This window comes from Leptopilina heterotoma, unplaced genomic scaffold (genome assembly GCF_015476425.1).
Source record: "Leptopilina heterotoma isolate Lh14 unplaced genomic scaffold, ASM1547642v1 Lhet_275, whole genome shotgun sequence".
NCBI lineage: Eukaryota > Metazoa > Arthropoda > Insecta > Hymenoptera > Figitidae > Leptopilina > Leptopilina heterotoma.
The window spans coordinates 2,215,858-2,241,780 of record NW_025110983.1 but is presented as its reverse complement, the minus strand read 5'-3'; the positions used below and the strand labels follow the sequence as shown (position 1 = coordinate 2,241,780).

Here is a 25,923-nt window from a genome sequence, read left to right as displayed (position 1 = left end):
AAAAAATATTTTACCAATTATTCATATAAATATAATAAAAAATTAAATAAAAATAACGAATATTCATTTATCCATCACTCTCACCTTTATATTCCATTTGACGAGGCAAACACCAAAATTGAAAAGTCCCTTTTTTCGCCTGTTATTCCAATTCTGTAACAGAAAAAAAAAAATTTTATTTGCAAAATTTGATTGAATTTGAAAATAATTAAAAATTGGGTAAACAATTTTTTTTTTTGTAACTCATATGAGAGGGAAAAAGAGAAAGTGAAATTATGTGGTTTTAAAATAACGCGCGCTTTATAGATACTAGGCGCAGACTCGACTCCGCCTACTCGCATTGGGGGAGAGAGAGGGGGACCAATAGCGAGTGGCGACCTTGACGCGCGGACAGGGGTATAAATACGAAGCGATAACGGCGTGCGAGTCATTCAGTCGGGAGCAGTCAGCGCTGCACTGGCGCTGCACGATTGTCCTCTGGGAAAATGCATCTAAAAATTTTATTTGCAGAAAATGGAAAAACAGTAATAATTCTTCGTGTCTTTCGAAAAAGAAAAGGGTATTAAATAAAGATAAATCGTAATAAAATTTACTTTTCGAATACTTTAGAATAAAATGAAAGTAAATAAATAAAGAATTAATTTTTTTTTGTATTTTATTAAAAACCTAATTTTTAATATACATTTATTTAATTATTTAATTTGTTCTTAAGTTAAATAATATTTAACGTCCGAGATGCTTTATAAATTAAGGTAATTTTTTTAGTTCTTTTCTATTTCCTTATTTATTTTTTTATTATTAATTAAATATTATTAAATTATTTTTTTTATATATATTTTTTTCTATTTATAAATATTTTTTTTGTAACCAATTCGATACGTCTATTTATTTTTATATTTTTTAGTAAAAAAATAGTTTTTTAAGAAATATAAATATTAGAAAGAATATTTTTTTATTTACTTTTATAAATCTTTACGTAATTTTAAGTTTTTCAGTTTGGAATTTTTTTTATTTTTTTATCAAGATATTTTTATTATTTATACATTCTATAAATTATTGTTTTATATATATTTATTTATATTTTATTTTATATCTAGATATTATTTTTATTATTATTATTTTATTCAAAGACTAAAATTGTTTTTCTATCAATCAACAAAATATATTATTATTTTAAATTTTATTATTTTTATTTTATTCTTCCTATTTTTAAACTGTAATTCCCCTCGAATTTAGAATATTTAAATTTACTTTTTGAAAATTTAAAAAAAAATTTTTAATTTACAAAAAAAATTTAATTAATTCAAAAAAACAAAGAAGTAGATTTGTATTTTCGGCTCTAAAATTTCTTTTTTAATATAAAAGTAAATAGGAGAAGGAAAAAATTGCGACAATCGTAAATTCAATTCTATTCAAATATTCTCAAAGTGCAGATGTTTTTTTTGAATATCAATAAATAAAATTAGGCGAAGAAAAAAATATTCCTCAATGTTAAGAGAGGGAAGTAATTTTTAGAGATTCCTTCCACTTTGCTTGCTCATTACAATGATAATTTATTTTCACCTTTTTATAAATCTACTAATTAAGTGGGTCTTTTTTAAAAAAAAAACTATTATTTGCATGATAAAAAAACGCTTAGTATATAAAATAAAAATCACTCTTATATTTTTCATTAACAATCAATCATGAGGAAATTTGTATTTTTACTTTCTGCTCTCGCCTTATACAGCGTAAGTATAATTTTAAAAAATGAATTTTTTATAAAAAAAAGTACATTAAAATATTAAATAAAAAGAAATATTAAATTTTTATAATAAAAATAAAAAAAAAAAAAAAAAAAAAAACTTTAAAAACTTTATAAATATAAAATTATAATTATTATTGCTTAAAATAATTATAAAAATTATAAAAGTATAAAAATAACTGTAATTATAAAATTTACAAATATATTTTTAATTATTATTTTTTTTAATTATTATTATTATTTTTTTTTATTTTTTTAATTATTATTATTATTTTTTTTTATTTTTTTTTTTAATTATTTCAATTATAATTATTATTTATTATTAAACATATGTAAATAAATATTTAAATGAAATAAAAAGTATATAAATATTTAAATATATAAAAAAATATGTAAATATAAATTATTTTAATAGATTAAAAAATGTTTATTATATGCATGCAAAATTAATAATTTTTCTTTTTGTAAGCCTGTATAAATTGTTAAATATATAAAAAAAAAAAAATAAAAAAATTCAGTAAATTAAAAATATTTTTTAAAAATATGTTTCTCGTTTTTTTTTAAGTATAATATAAAAAAAATTTCTTTTAATATCATTTAGATTAAAAATTTTTTTTTTCACAGACGGTCAGTGCTTCATTCACTGACGATGTGGATATATTCCAAAATGATGAACCTTATGAAGAGAATGAAAATTTAATTGAAGAATTCGAAAATATCGAAATTGCTCAACTTTTCAAAAAAGCTAATGAATCGATAACAAAAGCAAGAGACGAAGTTTTGTCATTGACAAAAAATTACAAAGAAACTGGAATTAAAGTAAAAAATTCCACTAGAAAGTATCACGATGACGATATGAAATTTGTGAGTATTTTTCTTTACATCACTGAAAACAATATTTTTATAAGCAAAATTTTACACAAAATTTAAATTAAATTAAAACAAAGAAAGAAATTTTATTTTAAAAATTCAAAAAAAAATTGTTTTTTTAAACTGTTTAATTTTTTTCTCAACTGCAAAATAGATTTTAGTATTATTTTTTCACTTTAGAAAAATATTCAAAAAATATTTTGCAAAATGCAAAAGAAAAACAAATAGAAAAAAAACTGAACTAAAATAAAAATAGTTTTGACTGTAAAGCTTTAATTAAAAAAGAATTAAAGTCACAATAAAAGCAAAAAAAAATAAATTAAATTAAAATTTAATTTTACTGTAAAAAAAAAAATTCAAAACCTCACTTCAAAAAAAAATTTACTTTTTTGCAAAGAAAATAAAAATATTTTTATACTTTACAATAGAAAATAAAAGTAATTAAAATTGAAAACTGAGAATAAAAATATTTTTTTTATTTAAAAAATCATATTAATACTTTTTTAATTAATACTTTTTACTCCAAAATCAAAAAATTAAAAGAAAAATAAAAGTAAGAAAAATTAAAAATTATACAAAATGGTAAATTTAAACAAATGAAAAATAAAAAAAGTGAACTAAATAAAAAATTAACATTAAATTTGAATCCTTTTTTACCGAAAACAAATGTAAAAATATTTGCAAAAATTCCTAAAATAATAAAAAAAATGTTTTATTTTACAACAAAAAGAAAAAATAAATAAAATAAATAAAAAACTAAAAATATAAAAAAATTGTTAACTGAAACCAATTTAAAATTTTTTAATTTTAAGGTCTCTTTATTTACTTTAAAAAACAATTTTTAATTATTTTAAAATGTTGTGGATTTGGAAAATTAAGTACAACTTCGAAAAACTAAAAAAAAAATTTGAAATTAATAAAAAAAAATTCTTCTTGAAATTAAATTTTTTTAGGTGATCCAGCAAACAAATGCCTGGAAGACCATTGCACCAGGAGTCGATCTTCGAGAATGTGATAAATACATAAGAAATTATGAATCTGAAGTTGCGGTGGCAATTCAAAAAGTTTACGACTGCGTCGATTCGACTCAAAATTCTGTTAATAATTTTATTGAAAGTATTAATAAAAATGTTAATTTTATAAACGACAATTTAGAATTGGCTCTTCAAAGTACAAAATCATGTGCTCAAAATAAAGAATGCGAGGCAAAGGTCAGTAATATTTTTTTTTTTAATTAAAAAAATTTCTTTATTTTAATTAAAAAAAAATTCTTTTCTAAGTATAATTTTTTCGAATTAAAAAATTTTTTTTTTATTCTAATTAAAAAAAAATTTTGTTATCAAATTTTCAAAAAATTAATGAAGATAAAAATTTTTCTCTTCTAGATTCAAAAGCAAGCGTCCACAGTTCTTGCCGATACAGTCAGTGAGATGAAATCAAAAATTTTCAAATTCAAAATCACTTCACTATATTATCGAGCAAAATTATCATTCTGTCCAGCAATTGATGATTTCAAATTGTGGCTACAAACGCCAGGTTATTGTGTTCATAAATTTAAATTATGTGTTCGCGCAAAGAAGCGAGAAGCCAAACTGTAAGGAATTGTGGAAAAAAAATTCATAACGCCATACTTGGTGTCATATGAGAAAAAAAAATAAAAATAGTTCTGCTTAGACAAATTGTATTGTTAGTAAATAAAGTCGCTTTTATTGAAAAATTAATTGAAAATTTTGTTACATTTCATTTTTGTCACCTTTCTAGTGGATAAAAATTCAGTTGTTACGTTTGGGGCGCAATAGAAGCGTGTGCCGCTCCTGAGTTTCGAAGTAGCCAATCAGCGCCCGAGCGCTCCCCACCACCGGACGTTATCCCCACCCGGATCTAGACGAGTATATAAACGAGCGCGCAGCACGAAATTAGTCATTATCATTATTTGTTTCGAAGCGTAGAGATGGCATTTTTTTATTGAACTGATTTGGCATTTTTCTTTTAGAATTTTTCTTTAGTTTCAACTCGTCTTTATATGAAAAGAGTAGATATGCAAATAAGGTAGAGGAAGACATTCTGATGTTATTTATTTTCGAAAGAGGAAGAGAGAAATATATTTTTACTAAATGTTGTCATGCTCGTTTTTGATTAGATTAGAACTATTACTCCTAAAGTTATAGATGACTTTGATGGTGTTGCTCGTAACTAAAATCGAAGAGGGATTCAACAAAAAGAATTTTAACTCACAGGTCATCAAAACGGTAAAAAGCTTAGGCTGACCACAATATCGTAGGACTAAAATCTATCACTTTAATTTTGCGATTTGGATTGTTTTGAAGACACCGAAACGGCAAGAAGCTTAGGCTAACTATTTTGGGATCAAACACTAACACTTAAATTTTGCGACTTGGATTGTTTTAATGGCACAGGTCATCAAAACGGCAAAACCATAATTGTGGCATCAAAATCTAAGACGTTGATTTTGCTACTTGAATTGTTTTGAAGACATCAAAACAACAAGAAGCTTAGGCTAACTATAATCGAAGGTTCGAAATCTAACACTTTAATTTGCTGTTTGGATTTTTTGAAGATATTAAAACAATTATTGTAAGACATTAAAACTCCAAGAAGCTTAGGCTAACTATAATCGACGGATCAACATCTAACACTTAAATCTTGCGACTTAGATTTTTTTTTTATGAAACAGGTCATTAAAACAACAAAAGGCTTAGGCTAACTATAATCGTGGGATAAAAATCTAACGCTTTCATTTTACTACTTGGATTGTTTTGAAGACATCAAGACAATCATTTAAATACATTAAAATGGCAAGAAGCTTTGGCTAACTATAATCGTGGGATCAAAATCTAACACTTAAATTTCGTGACTTGGATTGTTTTGAAGACATAAAAACAATCATTTGAAAACATCAAAACTACAAGAAGCTTAGGCTAACTTTAATCGTGGGAACAACACCTAACACCTAAATCTTGCGCCTTAGATTGTTTTTTATGACAACAGGTCATCAGAAATGCAAAAAGCTTAGGGTAACTATAATCATGGGATCAAAATCTAACGATTTAATTTTTCGATTTGGAATAGTTTTATGACACAGGTCATCAAAACGGCAAAAAGCTTAGGCTAACTATAATCATGGGTTCGATATCTAACAATTTAATTTGGCTATTTGGATTTTCTGAAGACATCAAAACAATTATTAGAAATCATCAAAAAGGCAAAAAGCTTAGGCTAACTATCGTGGGATCAAACACTAACTCTTAAAATTAGTGACATGGCATGTTTTTAAGACATTTAAATAATTATTTGAAGACATCAAAACAGCAAGAAGTTTAGGCTAACTATAATTCTGGGATCTAAATCTAACACTTAAATCTTGCGACTTAGATTGTTTTTGATGAAGCAGGTCATCAAAAAGTCAAGAAGCTTAGGCTAACTTTATAGTTAGCCTAAGCTTCTATAATTAATTCTATAATTAATTCTATAATTAATTATTCCCATAATTATTTATGGGATCAAAATCTAAGACCTAAATCTTGCGACTTCGATTGTTTTTGTTGACAACAGGTCATCAAAACGGCAAGAAGCTTTGGCTAACTATATAATTGTGGGATTCTACTCGAAATAAAAAAAAACTTTCGCTACTGCTCCTAACCAGAATCGTGTATGACTTTAAGGACGCTGCTCCTAAGGAAAGTCATCTATAGTAACGTTAATTCTTCTAACCAAAATCGTAGATGATTCATGGTATTGCTCCTAACATAAATCGCTGATAACTTTGATGGTATCACTTCTAAATTAAATTAAAAAGCAACTTGAACAAAATTATTCTTATCGCAGAAGTCTTCAAAAACCTAAGAAGCTTAGTCTAACTAAAATCGTTGGTTCAAAATATAACCGACAATTTTCTCAACTTTTATTCTTTTATTCAGAAATAGAAAATGCACAACAACTGCAAACCAATATTCTCTAAAATTCAGAAAACTTTCTTCAATTTCTACTCTGCAGATAAAAATTTCCAATTACTGTCCTCATCATCCACTGTGGATTCAGTGGAAATATTATGAGAATAGTAGTTACCCTCCTGCATCAGTATATCAACAAAATTAATTTTTCCCTCCATAATTAATCAAATTCAAATTCTAATTTTAAAATTTAATTTAATTAATTTAATTATATTTAATTAACTTAATTATATGTAATTAATTTAACTATATTTAATTAAATTAACTAATTTCAAAGAAAGGAAAATAAAAGAATCGTATTTCAATTATTACATCATCTTATTTACACCAAAAGAATAAAAAAATTTCCTCCTATAAACATTAATATGCATTATCTTTTTACTTTCCTGTCACTACATCTTTAAGAAAAAAAATTAATAACACATTCAACTTTCTAATCAAAATAACAAAAAAAGAATTTAAATATAAATACGTCACAGACACATGTGTTTAATTAAGTGCAAATAAAATCTAAAAATCAATCATTCAATATCTTTCTGTAAATACAGTTGGTGTCCTGTTTTTTTCTTAACAATAATAAATGCAAAATTTAATTTAACAAAAAAAATAATGTATCTAGAGCTTACAATAAACAAAAAAATATATTCTAGATGCTGTATTCTATTCTTCGTATCAATAAATTTAATTATCATGATAATTTTTCTTTATTGAAATTTACAAATTATGGCAATTATACAAAAAAAAATATATTCTTTGCAAAAAAGGGGACAAGGGGTGAGAGGAGGAAATAAAAATTTGCATAAACAAAAATTGGGATATAAAAATGCATGTACCATTTGAAAAAGCTAACATTCTAAAAGTAGGAATAAATTTTTAAAAATGGTGAAACTTTTATTTTTACTCTGTGCTGTTGTTCTGGTTGGTATAAAAAAAAAGAAATTTTCTTAAAATTAGGGAATTTTTTTTGTAAATAAATAATTGAATTTTTTTCAGACTGTCAATGCTTTTGTCATTGATAGGGAACAAGATAATGGAAGTCAAGGGTTTGAACCTGAAACAACTGAAATTGAAGAAATCAAAGAAGTTCAGCCTGAAACACCCGAAACTATAGTGGTTGAACCTGAAACACCTGAAATTGAAGAAATCGAGGAAGTTCAGCCTGAAGAACAAAAGTTTGAGGATATAGAACCTGAAACACCTGAATCTGAAGTGACTGAAACAAATGAGCCTGAAACACCTGAACCTGAAGTTACTGAGACAGTTGAGCCTGAAACACCTGAACCTGAAGTGACTGAGACAGTTGAGCCTGAAACACCTGAACCTGAAGTTACCGAAACCGTTGAGCCTGAAACAACAACTGCTGAAGTTACTGAAACAGTTGCACCTGAAACACCTGAACCTGAAGTTACCGAAACCGTTGAACCTGAAACAACTCCTGAAGTTACTGAAACAGTTGCACCTGAAACACCTGAACCTGAAGTTACCGAAACCGTTGAACCTGAAACAACTCCTGAAGTTACTGAAACAGTTGCACCTGAAACACCTGAACCTGAAGTTACTGAAACCGTTGAGCCTGAAACAACAACTGCTGAAGTTACTGAAACACCTGAACCTGAAGTGACTGAAACCGTTGTGTCTGAAACAACTCCTGAAGTGACTGAAACCGTTGTGCCTGAAACAACAACTCCTGAAGTCACTGAGACAGTTGTGCCTGAAACAACAACTCCTGAGGTTACTGAAACAATTGCACCTGAAACAACAACTTCTGAAGTTACTGAAACCGCTGCACCTGAAACAACAACTTCTGAGGTTACTGAAACTGTTGCGCCTGAAACAACAACTCCTGAAGTCACTGAGACAGTAGCGCCTGAAACAACAACTCCTGAAGTGACTGAAACAGTCGCGCCTGAAACAACAACTCCTGAAGTGACTGAAACAGTCGCGCCTGAAACAACAACACCTGAAGTGACTGAAACAGCTGAACCAGTCACTGAAGAACCAAAAGTTGTAGAAAATGTAGAAATTGGAAAAATTATTCGCGAAGCAAAATCAAAGATAGTTTATAAAAAAGCTTCAGCAGAAAATAAAATAAGAAAACTTAAAGTAGATGGTCAAAGAATAAGAGAATCAACACAAGCAAAATATGCCGCAGAATTAAAATATGTAAGTAATATTTTTCTTTCACTTTAAATTCATTTAAATTCATTTTTAAAAACATTTAAAATAAATTCATAAAGAATTAATTTTAAAACATTCTTAAATTTTTTATTTTTATTACTAGAATTTGTAAAAAAAAATTATTTTATTCCAAAGATTTTGTTTTGCCAACAAATTTTTTTATTAAACAAAAATGAACTAATAAATAAGAATTAATTAATAATTTTTTATTATTTATTTATTTATTTTAATTTATTATGCCTTTATCGTACATAAATTATTTTACGAAATAAGGAAAAAAAATTTTACTGTACTTGAAAAAAAAAAATCCTCAACAGGTTTCGAACCCAGTTCACCTGTGGCCAACGTAATTTGACCGTTGGCTACGCCCTAACCAATTGAGCTAAAGCAACGAAAAAATTTTTTCTCTCCCTTATCACTAATTTAGTAGAATAGAAAATTTTTCAACTAATTTTCTACTCTTTTGTTTTATTTTATTAGAATTAATACCAAAAAAATTCAATTTAATTTAAATGAAAAAATTTTGCAAAAAAAAAAATATTTTTATTCAACGTTTATTAATCGAAAATTGGGAAATAAAATTTTATCGTTAAAATAGAGTGAATCTAATTTTAATTTTTTTTTCTCAAAAAAAAGGTTCAAGACGCAGCACAACAAGTAGCAGACAATACTCAAGATGTTGATATATCATTTTGCTACAATGATGTATTAGCTTTTGAAAGAGCAGTTTCGGCAGCTGTTGAATCAGTTAATAAATGCATTGATTCAGTTCAAAAACCAGCCAATAATTTTCTACAAAGCATTGAGAAAAAGGGAGATAGACTCTTAAGTGTTTTGAAAGGATTTAACGACGCAGCCAACAACTGTGATAAAAACCAAAAATGTATTATAAAAGTGAGTAGTATTTGAAAAATATTTCTCAAATTTGTTTTTCTATAAATTGCTTCTAAAATTAATTAATTAATTAATTAATTAATCAATTAATCAATTAATCAATTAATAAATTAATAAATTAATAAATTAATAAATTAATAAATTAATAAATTAATAAATTAATCAATTAATCAATTAATCAATTAATCAGTTAATCAATTAATAATTAATCAAATAATCAATTAATCAATTAATCAATTAATTAATTAATTAATAATTAATTAATTAATTAGCTAAATATTTAACAAATTAGCTTCTGTATTAGTTGATTAATTAGTTGCTTAACTATCTTAGCAATTAGTAAAAATATTAGCAATCTAATAATCTACTTAATTAGTTAACTGTTTAGCTAGCAAATTAGTAAATTAGTTAGCTGCATAGTTAGTCAATATATTAGTTAACTAATTAGTAAACTTTATAACTAGCTAATTAGTAAACAAATTAGCTACAAAATCACTATATTGCTTAACTACCTAATTAGTAAACTAATTAGCAATGTCATTAGTTATCCAATTAGCAACAAAATTAGTTAACTAATTAGCTACGTAATTAGGTAAATATTTATCTAGAAAATTAGTAAATTGATTAGGAAACTAATTAGTAAAATTATTAGTTACGTAATTAGTAAAATAATTAGCTACGTAATTAATCGATTAATTAGCTAACTAATAAGCTACTTACTTAGTTAACTGATTAGTAGAATAATTTAATTCATAATAAATAAAATAATTTGTTTATTTAAAAAAAAAACTCAACTTAAATATTTAATTAATTTATAAAACTTGCTAACTAATTAGCAAAATAAAGTATCTAATTATTCATAGGTTTATTTATTTTGCAAATAACAAGTTAATTAATTGACTCATTAGTAATTAGTGCTGTTTATTATTTATTCAGTAAATTAGTTTACTAATTTGTAATTAATTTGATTAACTGATTATTAAGTTAATTAAGTTAAATAATTAGTTTACTCATTAGGTTAGTAAATTCATTAGTAAACCAATTTGCTTACTCATAAATAATATAAATAGTTAATTAGTTAACTAATTACTAAAATAATTAATGAATTAGTTAACTCATTAGTAAAATAATTAATAAATTAGTTAACTCATTAGTAAAATAATTTTTTACTCATTATTAAGTTTATTAGTAATTATTAGTTAACTCATAAATAAAGTAATTAGTTTATTCATAAATAAGATAATTAGTTAAATAATCTCATTAGTAAAATATTAAATATTAAGTTAATTAGTTACCTCATTAATTAAATAATTAGTCAATTAGTTAACTCATTAGTAAAATAATTAGTCAATTAATTGACTCATTAGTAATACAATTAATTAATTAGATAACTCATTAGTAAGATAATTAGTTTATTTATTCGAAATTTATTTTGATAACTAATTCGAAAGTTAATTAGCTAATTAGTTAACTCATTAGTTAAATAATTAATAAATTGTTCAACTCATTAGTAAAATAATTAATTAATTATTTATCCCATTAGTAATATAATTATTTAAATTTGTTAACTCATTAGTAAAATAATTATTTTACTCATTATTAAGTTTATTAATAATTAGTTAACTCATTATAAAGTAATTAGTTAATTAATAAATAAGATAATTAGTTAAATAATCTCATTAGTAAAATATTAAGTTAATTAGGTAACTTACTAGTAGAATAATTAGTCTATTAGTTACCTCATTAATTAAATAATTAGTCAATTAGTTAACTTATTAGTAGTCTATTTAGTTAACTAATTAAAAAGTTAATTAGTTAATTAGTTAACTCATTAGTAAAATAATTAATAAATTGGTTAACTCATTAGAAGATTAATTAATTAATTAGTTATCCTATTAGTAATATAATTAGTCAAAAATAATAATAATAATAATAATAATAATAATAATAATAATAATAATAATAATAATAATAATAATAATAATAATAATAATAATAATAATAATAATAATAATAATAATAATAATAATAATATAATTAGTAAAATATTTACTTAATTAGTTAAATTATTAGTAAAATAATTGGTTAATTAGTTAACTCATTAGTAGAATAATTAGTCAACTAGTTAACTCATTAGTAAAATAATAAGTTAATTAGTTAAGTCATTAGTTAAATAATTAGTCAATTAGTAAAATAATTAGTCAATTAGTTGAGAAATTAGTTAAAAAATTACTTAATTAGTTAAATTATTAGTAAAATAATTTATCAATTAGTTAACTAATTAGTAATACAAAAAATTAACTAATTTGTAAAGTTACTATATTTAGCAAGGTAATTTTTTATCTGATATTAATTAATTTTTTTGTAATTATAAAATATTTGTTTTTTAATTAACTTAATTATCCACGTATTGAACTAATACATTTCTTAATTTCATTTTTTTCCAGAATAAAAGAGAAGCCGACCTTAGCGTGTACAAATCAGTTTTTTCAATAAACGCCGAACTTGCATCATTCACAATGAAGTTAGCCTATTACTATCCAAAACAGAAATTCTGTTCTCTTATCGACAATGTGAAACTATTTTTGGAAACACCTGATAAAACACTTAGGAAATTTAAAACTTGTGTCAGAAATAAGAAGAAGCAAAGTGGACAGTAGATAAAAAAATTTATTTTAATACAATACTTTATTTTTACGTAGAGAAATTTTTCTATTTTGAAAATAAGTAAATAAATAAATTATAATAAAAAAAAAATAATTATTATAATGATGATAATTATAATTATAATAATAATAATATCGATAGTAAATATATTTTAAATAATAAAAAAATAAATTACTACAATTAATATCAACAGATAATAGCGAATTTGATATTACCGACAGTAGATAAAGAGAAATTCCACTTTTTCATCTGTCGATAATTAAAATGTCTTTTCTAAATACTTAATTATTTTTAGTGTTATTTATTGAAAATGGGCCTTAAGGGGATACCACCAAGCACTCTAGAAAAAAATTACCGACTAATGATAAAGTAGAAATTATCAAAGAAATATTTCTACTTTTTAAATAGTCGGTAATGTAAAATTCTATTTTAACGTTTTACAAAAAAAATGCCACTTTGTTTTTAGTTTAGTCATCAACATAAAAATTTCCAAACAGAAGAAAAATTTCTGTCGATAATGTCAAATTCTACCTTAACATCGCATTTCGCAATTAAGCAATATAAAAACTGTTTGTTGTTAGTTGTTGATATTAAGTAACATTGTAAAGAACACAAAATATATTTTTAAAAAAAGGAAAAATTTCACTGTTTTATTTAGTCGATAATGTCGCACTCTACCTTAACTTCGCAATCATCGTATTCCGTAAACATTGGTTTTTCATTTAGATATTTTCTAACAGTTCAAAAAACACAAATATTTTCAAAAAGGAATAGGTAAAAATTCTATTTCGTCAGTCGGTAATGTAGAATTCTACTCAAAAAAAAATTGTAACTAAATGGAAAAATAATAGTTAAGGCACGTAGTTTAATAGACAACTAATTGATTTTGATAATAATATAAAAGAATCAAGTAAAATTTTCTGAGAAAATTAACTGAAAAATGTAATTTTAATTTTTTTTGGCAAAAATTCAGATAGTTAGTTAGTTAGTTAGTTATTTTTCTAATTTCTGTTCTACCTGTAAAGTAATTTTTTACATAGGTGTTTAATAAAAATAAAATTACTGAATAATAATGATTATTTATTTATAATTCTATATTAACGCATTAATATTGATGAAAACTAGAAATTTCGAGAAAAAAATAACAGAAATCGAGTCAATAACTTATTGCGGTAGGTCAAGTATAACAAGTCACGGATCGATTTTCTCAGCAACTTTGTATAGTACGTATTGTATAATGTTATATAATACGTAAAGCGAAAGATGCCGAGGCACTGGCAACACCAAACGAGGTTGTACGATCATCCGCAATCGTCCATCGATCGTCGCGACAATTTTGCATTAAAATAAATGCGAAACTATGGAATTTCTTTTTTTTTATTATCATTATTATCATCAATAGGTAATATATGCCTTTGTTACTGTTTTCCTTTTCTTACAATTCTTTCATTTTTTTTCGTTTTAATAATATTTAAAAAATAGTTTAAAAAATATTATTTTAAAAATTATTTTTCAAAAATTATTATTTTCCAAAAATAGAAATATAATTATTTTTAAAAAATTATTATTTTCCAATTAGAAATATTATTTTCAGTTTTTTTCTATTTTTTTCAATATTTTCCCAATAATTTTCAACTTAAAAATGCGTATTTTATTTTTTTTCAAAAAAATTTATTTTTTAACTTCATGATGGCTCAGGTGGTAAGGTTGGTGATCGTTATGCAAAAATGTTAGGGGTTCGATTCTTACTGACTGTGAATTTTTTTTTAATTATAGGATCAATTTAATGAAAATAAAATTAAAGCCTACGGTTTGTTAACAATATAAAAATAATAAAAAATAATCAAAATTAATAATAATAATAAAATAATTATCAATATTATTAATATTATTATATTATTATATTATTATATCATTTTATATTAATTCATTATAATTATTAAAATATTTATTTATTTAATTAAATAAATTATTGTTATTAATAAATTTATTTAAATAAAGAATTAGAATTTATAATTATAAATAATGAATGAAAAAAATTTTCTTAACAATATTACTCATTATCAATGAATTACAAAATTAGTAAAATAATTAATAATAAATAAACAAATTGTTAATTTTACAATAACAATAAAATAATAATTATAATATATTATTAATGATTATAATATTATTATTATAAAAAATTGATTTTATAAAAGTTTATTAATATTAAGTTGTTCTTGACAATTATTATTATTATTATTAAAATATTTTAATTAACTTATAAAAAATAATATAATAAATAAATAAACAAATTCTAATTTTTCTTTCTTAATTTTTTTTTTTTTTTTTTTTGAAGAGAAGGAGAATAAAACAAATTTAGTTTTCCATCGAAAAACGTAAAAACACAATTGGATTTTTAATCATCTAATTAAGAGAGAAGTTGCTTTAATTAAGTAATTTTTACCTCGGCCTGTGAAACGTGCTCTGAACTATCACAGCAGTGTGTACAAAAGATCTTTTTCAGGCGCCAAATAAAATATTTGACAATCTTCACGAAAAGAGATAAAATACAACTACTACTTTATCTAAAGAAAAAAAAAAGAAATTTTTTTTCTAAAGAAAAAAAAAGCTACGCACGTGAGAAAATTAATTATCAAATTAAATTATGTCTGAAGTGAAAAAAAATAATTTTTTCTCAAATTTGCATAACATCTTTATTTTGATATATATATATATATATATATATTTATGGCAAAAGAGTGAGTTAGTCAGCAAATTAAATTTCATCTTCGCGTCACTGCCAACTCGTCACTTCGTTTATTCGATTTCCCATTTCGAAATGGAAATGAACTCAATATTGGCTTTTTATTTCCCCGCAAATAATAGACCTTAAAAGATAAAGAGAAAAAAATTATTTATTTTTTTTTAATATGAAAAAAAATTTACTTGTTCAAAATAATAAAAATTCATAATTTTCCATAATAATAATTATTAAATAATTAAAATTTTTATTTTTTTAATATTAAATTTTAAATCTTAAATTTTAAATTACAAAAAAAAAATAAAAATAATAAATAAAATAGAAGAATTATTAACTATTAATAATAATTAATATTTGAATTATCTCAGAATTTTTCACGAAACTAAATTAGTAATTAATATTAATTTGTTTTAATAATTTTTAAATAATTTAAATTTTTTTTAGTGAATTATTTATTATTAATAATATTATGTATATGTATAATAATAAATAATAATAATAATAATAATAATAATAATAATAATAATAATAATAATAATAATAATAATAATAATAATAATAATAATATAAAAAATAATAATTTTGATAGAAAAAAATATTTTGAAATAAAAAAGTACAGAATTTTGACATTAGGGCGGCGCTGCGACGATTTCTTCTCACAAGCGCAGAATTTCTTGGCTCAAATGTTCTTTTTATTCCTTATGTAATATTTGCAATAACTTTCTATTTGTAAATTACTAATCACTTTTTAATTTTTAATATATTTTTTGCGTTTGAAGAATTAAAAAAATATATTTCAAGCAAAAAGTTCATATTTCTAACACTAGGGCGGCGCTTTCGTGAATATTTCCCACAAACTTTGAATTTCGAAAAACAAATTTTCCTATTTACCGAGAATTTCAAAAGAAAAAATATTTTTTTAAACAAAAAGTACAGAATTTTGCCACAAGGGCGGCGCTGCGATGATTTTTTCTCACAAGTGGGCAATTTATTTTATTTTTTTCAGTTACATCAAATTTATAAAAGAAAAAAATATCATAAAATAAAGAAAAACAACAAAAAAAAGGTGAAAAATATTTTTTGAAAAAATTAATTTGTTTTTGAAAGAAAATTAAAATGGAAAATTTTTGTCAATGTGAATTTTAATTGAAACTCCCCTATGATTGTTATTAGTAATTTATTTATTTATTAATAGTTATGAATAAAATTATTGACAATTAATTATTAAGAAAGAAATAGTAATAAATTTTTTTTTAATTAAATAATTATTTATTGTTATTAGTAAATTTATAATTTATAATAAGAAATAATCTATTAATAGTAAATAATAAATTTAATATTACTAACAGAAAAAATACAATTGAATTTATTAAATTAAATATTTATTTATTATTAAATAATTATTATTTTTATTAAATTATTATTTATTATTATTATTATTATTATTTATTTAAAAAATAAAAGAGGAAAATTTTTTTTGTAAATAAGATTTTCGTTTGATAGTTGCACCTGAAAGAAGTGAGTGTAACATACGCTTTGCTGATATTGATCCACAGGTAGCGCAATGTCAGATACGGATGCTGCGTTATCGTCATGGACCAGTGGTGGGGATAAGAGGAAAAGAGCTTTAAGTCTTTGTCAAAGTATTTATTTTTTTTTCCACCTTTTTTTAAAAAAATCATATTTCCCATTACCAGCAGACGTCAAACTTATATTCATGTAAAAAAAGTAAATTCAAAACCGAGTAAAAAAATTCGACAACAAAAAAAGTAAAATATATAAAATATTTTTTTCTCCAAAAAATTATTATTGTTGAAAAAAATTATTAAATTAAATTTATATTCAATTATTTATATCAAATAATAATAATTATTATTATTATTAATATTATTATTATTAAAAATAATAAAATTAAATTTATATTCAATTATTTATGTTAAACAATTATTTATTATTAATAAAAATTATTAAATTAAATAATTAAATAATTTTTTATTTAATTTTATTTTTCAAATAATTATTATTGTTAATAAAAACAATGAAATTTAATTTATATTCAATGATTTATGTTAAGTTATTATTTATTATTAATAAAAATTATTAAATTAAATCTATATTAAAATTATTTATGTAAAATTATTTATGTAAAATAATAACTATTATTGTTCAAATAATTTATTTTATTTTATTTTCTAAATAATTATTACTGTTAATAAAAATTATTAAATTAAATTTATATGAATAATTATTTATATTAAATTAAACATATTTTTGCGTTTAAAGAAGAGAAAAAAAATTGCCAGCACAAAGTACATATTTTCGACACTAGGGCGGCGCTTTAGTGAATATTTCCCACAAATTAAATTCCGTAATAATAAATTCCCCAATTTACGAAGAATTTTTAATAGAAAAAAAATTCCCAGGGCGAAAAGTATGCAATTTTGACACTAGGGTGGCGCTGCAATGACTTTCTCTCACAAGTGGTGAATTCATTATTATTTTTTTTGTTTTTTTTTTATTTTTTAATTCCAAAAAAGACAGTTAAATATATATTTATAGAAAAACAAAAAAAATAGAAAAAAGGCTCATAGAATTATTTTTTTTTTAAAAGACAAAAAAATTTTTTTTTTTAAATTTCTTTTGGAAGAAAAAATTAAAAAAAGGAAAAATTTGTCTGAGTGAATGTTAATTGGGACTCCCCTGTGATGCTTGGCGAGCGTCTGAGAGCGGAAAGAGGCTGTCGACAAAAACCTCAAGTAGCTTGGGTACAAAACTTTTAGTGGCAATATTACTTTCAGACACGCGTTTGCCAAATACAGGAGAAAAAGAAGCGCACTCTCCATAGTTCTCAGACAATTAGTTAATTACAGTCGACACTTTGTCTTGCAAACTTCACTCGCAAACTTCTTTTCATTAAATTCCGTCTGATCTATTTTTTTATTTCTTGAAGAAAAAATAAATTTTATCGGCGAAAAAAAAAAGTTTTTTTCTCAATTCAAAAATTACTTTTATTTTCTTTTTTTTTATTTCTGTAATTTTAATTTAAACAATAAATTTTTTCTATCGTAAAGAAATTTTTAGTAATTTACAAAAAGAAAATAACGAATAAGAATAACATTGGAGACTGAAAATTCAACGCTTGTGAGAGAAAAAGGTCACAGCGCCGCCCTAGTGTCAAATAAGCGAACTTTCTGATCAAAAAAATTAATTTTCCAATGAAAATTAAAAAAGAAACATTAAATATACTATTTCAACAGCATTTAACTTATTCAGAAAAAATAATTTAATTATAAATAAATATGATTATAATTTAATTATAAATAAATATTAGAATAACAAACGAAAAGCATAAAGTAATAAACAATAGTAATAAATAATTATAGAACTTTTAATATTTTACGAATTATATTCTGCACACGTAATTATAAAAGAAATAATAATTATTATATAGTTGTTGTTGTTGTTGTAATAATAAAAAAAATAATTACGTGTCTAGTAGAAGAAATCGAAATATTTCACTCCCAACAATCACGAATAATGAGATCTTAAGGCGAATTGAAAGTTCCGCTTGAAAAAACACTTTCATTACGAATTGAACCAGCGTAGGAGGAAAAAAAAGAGAGAATAATAAAATTAAAGGTGAAATAAGTTTGGGGAAGTCGATTTTATCTTATTGTTTACTTCCTCAAATTATCGTTACGAATTAATTATTATTAACTTAAAGCAAAAAATAATAATTATTATTATTAATAAAATAAAAAATTATTATAATAAAATAAAAAATTATTATTTATTAATTAATAATTAATATTAATTAATTAATAAAAATTATTATTTTATAATTCATGTGGACTTATTGTCATTCGAGTTTGTAATATGTCTGTATTTTTTTTCTCGCAAAACCTAAAAAAAAAAAATTAAAAAAAAATTATTAAACAATTAAAATTCTTTATAAAATAATAATAAAAAAATAAAATATTAATAAAATATTAATTCATCAGCACTTTCTGCTGCAAAATTTTTTTTTTATTTCTACTGAATATACAAATTTATTTAGTTTATAATTAATTTATTTATTATTATGGAATGAATAAATTATTATTCACTGATTTAAATATATATAGAATAAAATTTATTTTTAAATTTATTATTAAAAAAAGATAACAAAACATTAGATGAATTATAACTCAAAAAAAATTGTTTAAGAAAAAAAAATTATTTGAAAATAAAATAAATTAATTAAAAAATGTTGGTATTTGGAAAAATTTAAAATTTCTTTTTTTGGAAACAATTCATTGTTTATCATTTTTTTTTTGTCAATTGACACTTAACATAGGTCCTTGAGTTGAGAATATGGGTCGTTCATAAATCTCAAATGTCGTTTTGTGCATGTTCTCTTTATGCAAAATTTCTAGAATTGAATCCAGCATTTGTTAAAATTTTCATTATTATTATTATTATTATTATTATTATTATTATTATTATTATTATTATTATTAATATTATTATTATTTTCTGTTTTATTTATTATTTATTATTTTTATTAAAATTTTTATTTTTCTTAATTCATCAATTTTATTTCTTTATTTATTTAAAAATATAATTAAAATAAACAAACAAGTAAATTTATTTTTATTATTATTATTTATTTATTTATAATAAAATATTATTATTATTATTATTATTATTATTATTATTAATATTATTATTACTATTGTCATTATTTTCATTATTATTATTGCTTATATAATATTAAATAATGTCTTCATTATTCTAAATAATAATAAATATTCTAAAGATAAGTTAAAATTTTTTCAGTTAATTTTTGTTAACTACAAAATAAATAAAATATGAAAATAATAATAATAATAAAATATGAAATTGAATCATAAAAAAAATTAGGCAAACAATAATAAATGTTTAATTAATTGACAAAAAAAATCAAAATACTTTTTAAATTATTATAATAAAAAATGAATTTTCTCTCATTATATTATGAAAAAAGCAAAATTCGTAATTTTAATTCAATAATTCAATTTAACTTGATTGTTTTAAATTTCATTTTATGGTAATTTTCCCTTTGTGTTTCCTGTTATTTCAATTTTTTTTTAATTGCCCCAAGAGTCGTTTCCCACAATAATTGACATTAATTTTCACTGTCTCGTTTTTTTTCTTTTTCATTAATAAAAAAGAAAAAATATTAAAAATTTGCTTTTCTGTTTTTACGTTTATTATCTATAGGTATTTATTTATTTATTTATTCATTATAAGGAATTTTTAATATTGTAAATAAATTTATTATCAAAAGAACATTTTTTTAGTTATTAGTAAAAATTATTTATTTATTTATCCTAAAATTGCCTAATTAACTCTTTATTAATTTTAATTAATTAATTAATAATTAGCCTCAGTAACTTTTTTTATCAAGAAAATAATTTCCTGTGTACTATTTGTTTAATTTTTTCATTCCTCTCTTAAAAATTTTGAATATTTAGTTTATTTATGTTTTATTTATTTATTTCTTCAATATTTGCGAATAAGTATTTTTTTCAAATTGCAAAACTGTCAAATAAATTTTTAAAAAAATAATTTTCATTTTACTTCCGATAAAAATATTTTTATGTTTTTATAATTTTATTAATTACAATTACTTAATTAAAATGAATTTAGAAAAAAAACAATTCTTCTTTTTACTGCAACAAAAATATTGATAAAACTTTTTGGAGGTTACTTTAAAAAAAAAAGAAGTATATTAATTTTTATAATTTTACAATTTTATTAATTACAATCAATTAAAATAAATTTTTAAAAAAAATTTTCGTTTTACTTCAACAAAAATATTTCATAAAACTTTTTGGAGGTTACTTTTAAAAGAAAGAAAAAAGGAATTTTAATTTTTATATTAACTACGGTTGCGAACTGTCAAAAAAAAAATTTTTTTTCGAGGTTAAATTTCGAAAAAAAAGGAAAATAATTATTTTTTGAATTTAATTAATCATACGGGACAGCGCGAACGCAGATCCCGCATTAGTCAAAAATTTTGCGCTCGATATACTCACAATTGAAGTACTCAAAAGGTTCAGCTTGTTCGGCCTTTCTATTTTTCTCCAAAAGAAGAAATTAAAAAAAACCGTGCAATGAACAAGCCTTGCCCAGGAGGAACCACCTTGTTGATCATGGATATCCTCCGCGCCAAGTAAGTTATGAAAATTCACTTCTCAATTCACCGATATTTATAGACAGATGAAAACAATCTCGTTTGTGGGATTCACAAAATAATTATTTTCTAATTTCGCACTCTAGCGGTTGAAAATTTAATTAAAATTGTCAATTTTATTCTCATCGCATACTGAATATATACAAACAAATGAATAGCAAATGACTCTCAAAATTTAAATTCTAATTGAAATTTTTTATTTTGCAATTTTTTCAAAAAAATATTTTCTATTTTAATACCTTAATACCCCCCCCCCCAAAAAAAATAAAGAAAATATAAAATGATGAACAGTAAAATTAAGTGATAAAATAAAATCAAAAAAAAATTTTTTTTTTAAAATAAACTTTTTTCTCTATTTTTGTAACTATTTTAGAATTAGGTATTATCGAAAAAAAATTGTAATTTTGACAGTATTTTTGTGCAATAAGGAGATAAAGAAAACAGTAGTAATAGAAAATAATAACAAATAATAAATAAAAATAGAAAAATATAAAATAAATAAAAATAAAAAATAGAAATAAAAAATAATAATTAATAATTTATTATAAGAATTAATTATAATAAATTATCATAAATAAAAAATGAATAATTAAATAATAAAAACAGAAAATAAAAAATAAGAAATAAGAAAATAAAAATTAAGAAACATTATCGTAACTATTTTTAAATTTTCGGAAAAAAATTGTAATTTTGGTATTTTTTTTTTTTTTTGTAATGAAGAAATAAAGAAAATAGTCATTAAAAAATAAAAATTAATAAATAGAAAAATAGAAAACAAATAAAATAAAAAATAATAAATGGGAAAATAAAAATAAAGAAATAAAAAAATAGAAAACAAATAAAAATAGAAAACAGAAAATAAAAAATAATAAATGAGAAAATAAAAATTAAGAAATAAAAATAGAAATGAAAAATAATAATAAATAATTTATTATAAAAATAATTTATAAAAATAATCATATAAATAAGAAAATATAAAAATTAAAAAATAAAAATAAAAAAACCATAAATATATGAAAATAAAAATTAAGAAATAAAAATAGAAATTAAAAAATAATAATAATGAAAAGTAATAAAAACGGGACAATATTAATAAAAAATATCAATATAGAATTTAAATTAAAATAATGAAGAAATTGAATAATAAGAAAATAATAAAATACTAAACAGGAAAAAATATTGAAAAAGAATTATTTTGCAAAAAAAAATTTTATTTCTCAAAAAATATTAAACTGTTTTCAAAATAAAATTAATTTTTGTCAAAAATAACAACAAAAATTAACATATTTACATAAATTCAAAATTAAAATTAAATTAATCTAATTTTTATTTATAAAAATATAACAAAAAATAATAAAAAGTAAAATAAATTATAAAAACTAGAATAATTATTTTTTTATAAATAAAAAAAATATAATAACAATATAATAATAATCATAATAATAATACCAAAAAGTAAAAAAAAAAATGAAATTGAAAATTAAAAAGAACAGAAAAGTGTGCAACTTTTCAAAAATTGAATTAAAAATTACAAAAAAATTAATTTATAGAAAAAATTGAAAAAAAAATAAAAATTTGAAATAAAAATTATAAAAAAGTTAATTTATATATAGAAATAAATAATTTTTTCCTGATGTAAATTTATTTAAGAGAAAATTTTATTATTTTCTCGTATTATTATATTATTTTTTGTCATATTTTATATTCTGAATAAAAGTAGAGTGAGAATTGTATTACAGTGGTTGAAACTTAATAAATTTTTGTTGTGAGGAGAAGGAGGAGGAGGAGAAGAAGAATATAAAATTGAGCCTCTCCTATCTTGTTAGTTCATTTTTTTTTTTCGTTACGCTTTTACGATCAGGGCAATGCAAGAGTAAATTTCGTAATGAGTTACATTGTCGTTGCCACCAGAAAGCCAAATGTATTTCTTTCTTCTCTATTGTCTTTATTGTCTTTCATTCATTTTCATTCATTTACTTTTCTTTTCTTTCAATTTTTCAATGAAATTTTACTCTTTTTTGTTACAGTTTTTTTTTAATTTCTTATTATTTTCCTTTTTCTATTTTTTTATTATTTTTTTATTAGTCTAACTATATTTTAATTCTAACTATTAATATTATTTATTATTTTTATAATTTATTAGTATTACTTTTTTATTTATTATTATTTTTTTATTATTATTTTTATTTATTATTATTTTTTTATTATTTTTTTTATTATTATTATTATTTTTATTTATTATTATTTTTTTTTATTATTATTATTTTTTACTGGTTACGAATTTGATAATAGTTTTCGAAAATACAAAATGGCGGATCCAATATGGCGGCACAAGAGTAGAAAATACTAGTAAAAATTAATGGATTTACGCGAAAGTTGATACATAGGGGTTTTTGGGGTCGCTGGTTACGAATCTAAAGTCGGATTTCGAAAATACAAAATGGCGGATTCAATATGGCGGCACAAACATATAATAACTTGCAAAAAATTAACGGATTTACGAGAAACTTGGTACATAGGGGTTTTTTGAGTCGCTGATTATGAATTTAACATTAAATTCAAATTTTTAATTAAAAAAAAGGCTGTTAATTACAAATGTTGTCTTATTGTTATAGTAAAAATTCAAAAAGTGATATTAAAAAAAAAATTTCTTTTATTATTCTGAAATTTCGTTTTCTTTCTTTTAGTAATTATCATTGGGGGTTTTTTTTTTTTTGCAATTTTTTGGGGCGCGAGGAAAAAAAATTGAAGAAGGGTGTGTATTTCTGGGGTAAATATGAAGCTGAAATAAAAGAAGGGCATCAACGATGCGTGTAGAGATTCTTGAAAAAAAAATATCAAACCCCTAGTAAATGCAGAAACTACATATCTTTGTCATTTTTTCCCCTTTGTCTCTCATTATCTACATTTTCATATTATACGAAATATTTTTTGTATTTTCTTTCATAAAATGTCAATTTCAAGCGAGTTTTCATTTACTCTTCGCTTTCCACCAACCAATTCGTTTCATTTCACAATATTTTAATGGCTAAATTCTAAGCGAATGTTTTTATTATAATTAACAAAAAATAAAAATAGAAAAAATTATTTTATTTATAATTCAGAAAATTTTACTGAGAAAGAAATTTTTTCTTTTATTTGAAAAAAAAATTGTTTACTAATTTTCAATTTAGAGTACTTTCTAATTACTCATTAACAATTTTTTTTCTTTAATAATATTTCAATTAAATAAATGAATAAAAAAATAAATAAAAATTTTATTTAGAAATTTGTTTTTAAATAAATAAATTATTTATTTTTTAAAAATAAATAAATTTTTATTTAAAAATTTTTGTTTAAATAAACAAATAAATTACTTATTTTTGTGAAAAATAAATAAACTTTTATTTAAAATTTTTTGTTTAAATAAACAAATAAATTATTTATTTATTTTTGAAAAATAAATAGAATTATTTTTTTTTATTATTAATTTTTTAATTGAGAGAGAGAGAGAGAGAGAGAGATGGAAAGTGATATGAAAATAAAAAGAAAAAAATAATAAAACGTGAAAAAGGACAATAAAAATCGTCCATCGGGATAAGTAATGACTGCACACGTCTCGTTATATTTCGACTTGCTATTAAATCTACTGCCACGTGCTCAACTCCACACGCAATTATCGAGCAAAAAGGGTTTTTATTATACGTCAAAAATATTCTCGTGAAATATTGTCAAGACTATAATGTATATAAAATAACGAGAATATTTTTCTACAGAGAAATAATATTCCATTCATTTTTTTCTAATTCTAATACTTTTTTAATTGAGAATATTTTCTAATTCTAATTTTTTTTTAATTGAGAATATTTTCTAATTATATAATATTTTCTATACTTTTAATTTTTTTTAATTGAGAATATTTTCTTGAATAAATATTTTTTTGATCAAATATTTTCAAATTGAGAATATTTGTATTTGTCTAAGAATTGTTCTAAAATAAGATTACTGTCGAAAATATTTCCAATTAATATAATATTATAATGATTTTCAAAAGTTTTTTAATGGAAATTTCTGTAATATTTTAGTTATATTTTTAAAAATATTTTTAAAGTGTATTCCAAACAAATTGCTATTGAAATATTCCAAACGGAATATTTACTTAATTTCAAATAAAATATTCCAAATGGAATATTTTTGAACCATATTATCATTGAAAATAAATGAAATATTTTTAAACTATATTATCATTGAAATATATTTCATATAAAATACGATTGAAATATTCCTAATAGAATATTTTTGAAATATTCCAAAGAAAATACTATTAAAATATTCCAAATGGAATATTTTCTAAAATTCCAAATGAAATATTGAAATATCCAAATAGGAATATTTTTGGTTAAAAATATTTTTGAAATATATTCCAAATGGAATATTTTTTATATATTGCAAACGGAATATTTTTTAATATTTTTGAAATATTCCAAAGAAAATACTATAAAAATATTCCAAATGGAATATTTTCCAATATTCCGAATGGAATATTTTCTAAAATTCCAAATGAAATAATATTGAAATATGCAAATAGGAATATTTTTGGTTAAAAATATTTTTGAAATATATTCCAAATGGAATATTTTTTAATATTTTTAATGGA

General features: G+C 21.4%; 3 protein-coding genes and 1 non-coding gene across 4 annotated transcripts in view; 2 read left to right on the top strand and 2 right to left on the bottom strand.

Annotated features, from left to right (window-relative positions):
* LOC122504010 (protein numb) overlaps positions 1-25,923 on the bottom strand; it is a 147,306-nt gene that overhangs the window by 112,968 nt on the left and 8,415 nt on the right. The window contains exon 2 of the mRNA XM_043614831.1: positions 85-153. The gene's annotated coding sequence lies outside the window, so the exon portion shown is untranslated. The remainder of the gene's footprint in view (positions 1-84; positions 154-25,923) is intronic.
* Positions 1,616-4,335, top strand: LOC122504017. The gene is made up of 4 exons (XM_043614837.1): positions 1,616-1,730; positions 2,369-2,608; positions 3,568-3,825; positions 4,000-4,335. Exons 1-4 carry the CDS (start codon positions 1,686-1,688, stop codon positions 4,210-4,212), a joined length of 756 nt encoding a protein of 251 aa, XP_043470772.1. The 5' UTR covers positions 1,616-1,685; the 3' UTR covers positions 4,213-4,335.
* On the top strand, positions 7,368-12,964 carry LOC122504011 (proteoglycan 4-like). The gene is made up of 4 exons (XM_043614832.1): positions 7,368-7,503; positions 7,579-8,748; positions 9,400-9,657; positions 12,105-12,964. Exons 1-4 carry the CDS (start codon positions 7,465-7,467, stop codon positions 12,315-12,317), a joined length of 1,680 nt encoding a protein of 559 aa, XP_043470767.1. The 5' UTR covers positions 7,368-7,464; the 3' UTR covers positions 12,318-12,964.
* On the bottom strand, positions 21,069-21,274 carry LOC122504042. Its single transcript, XR_006301798.1, has one exon. It is a non-coding gene; the product is annotated as a U1 spliceosomal RNA (small nuclear RNA).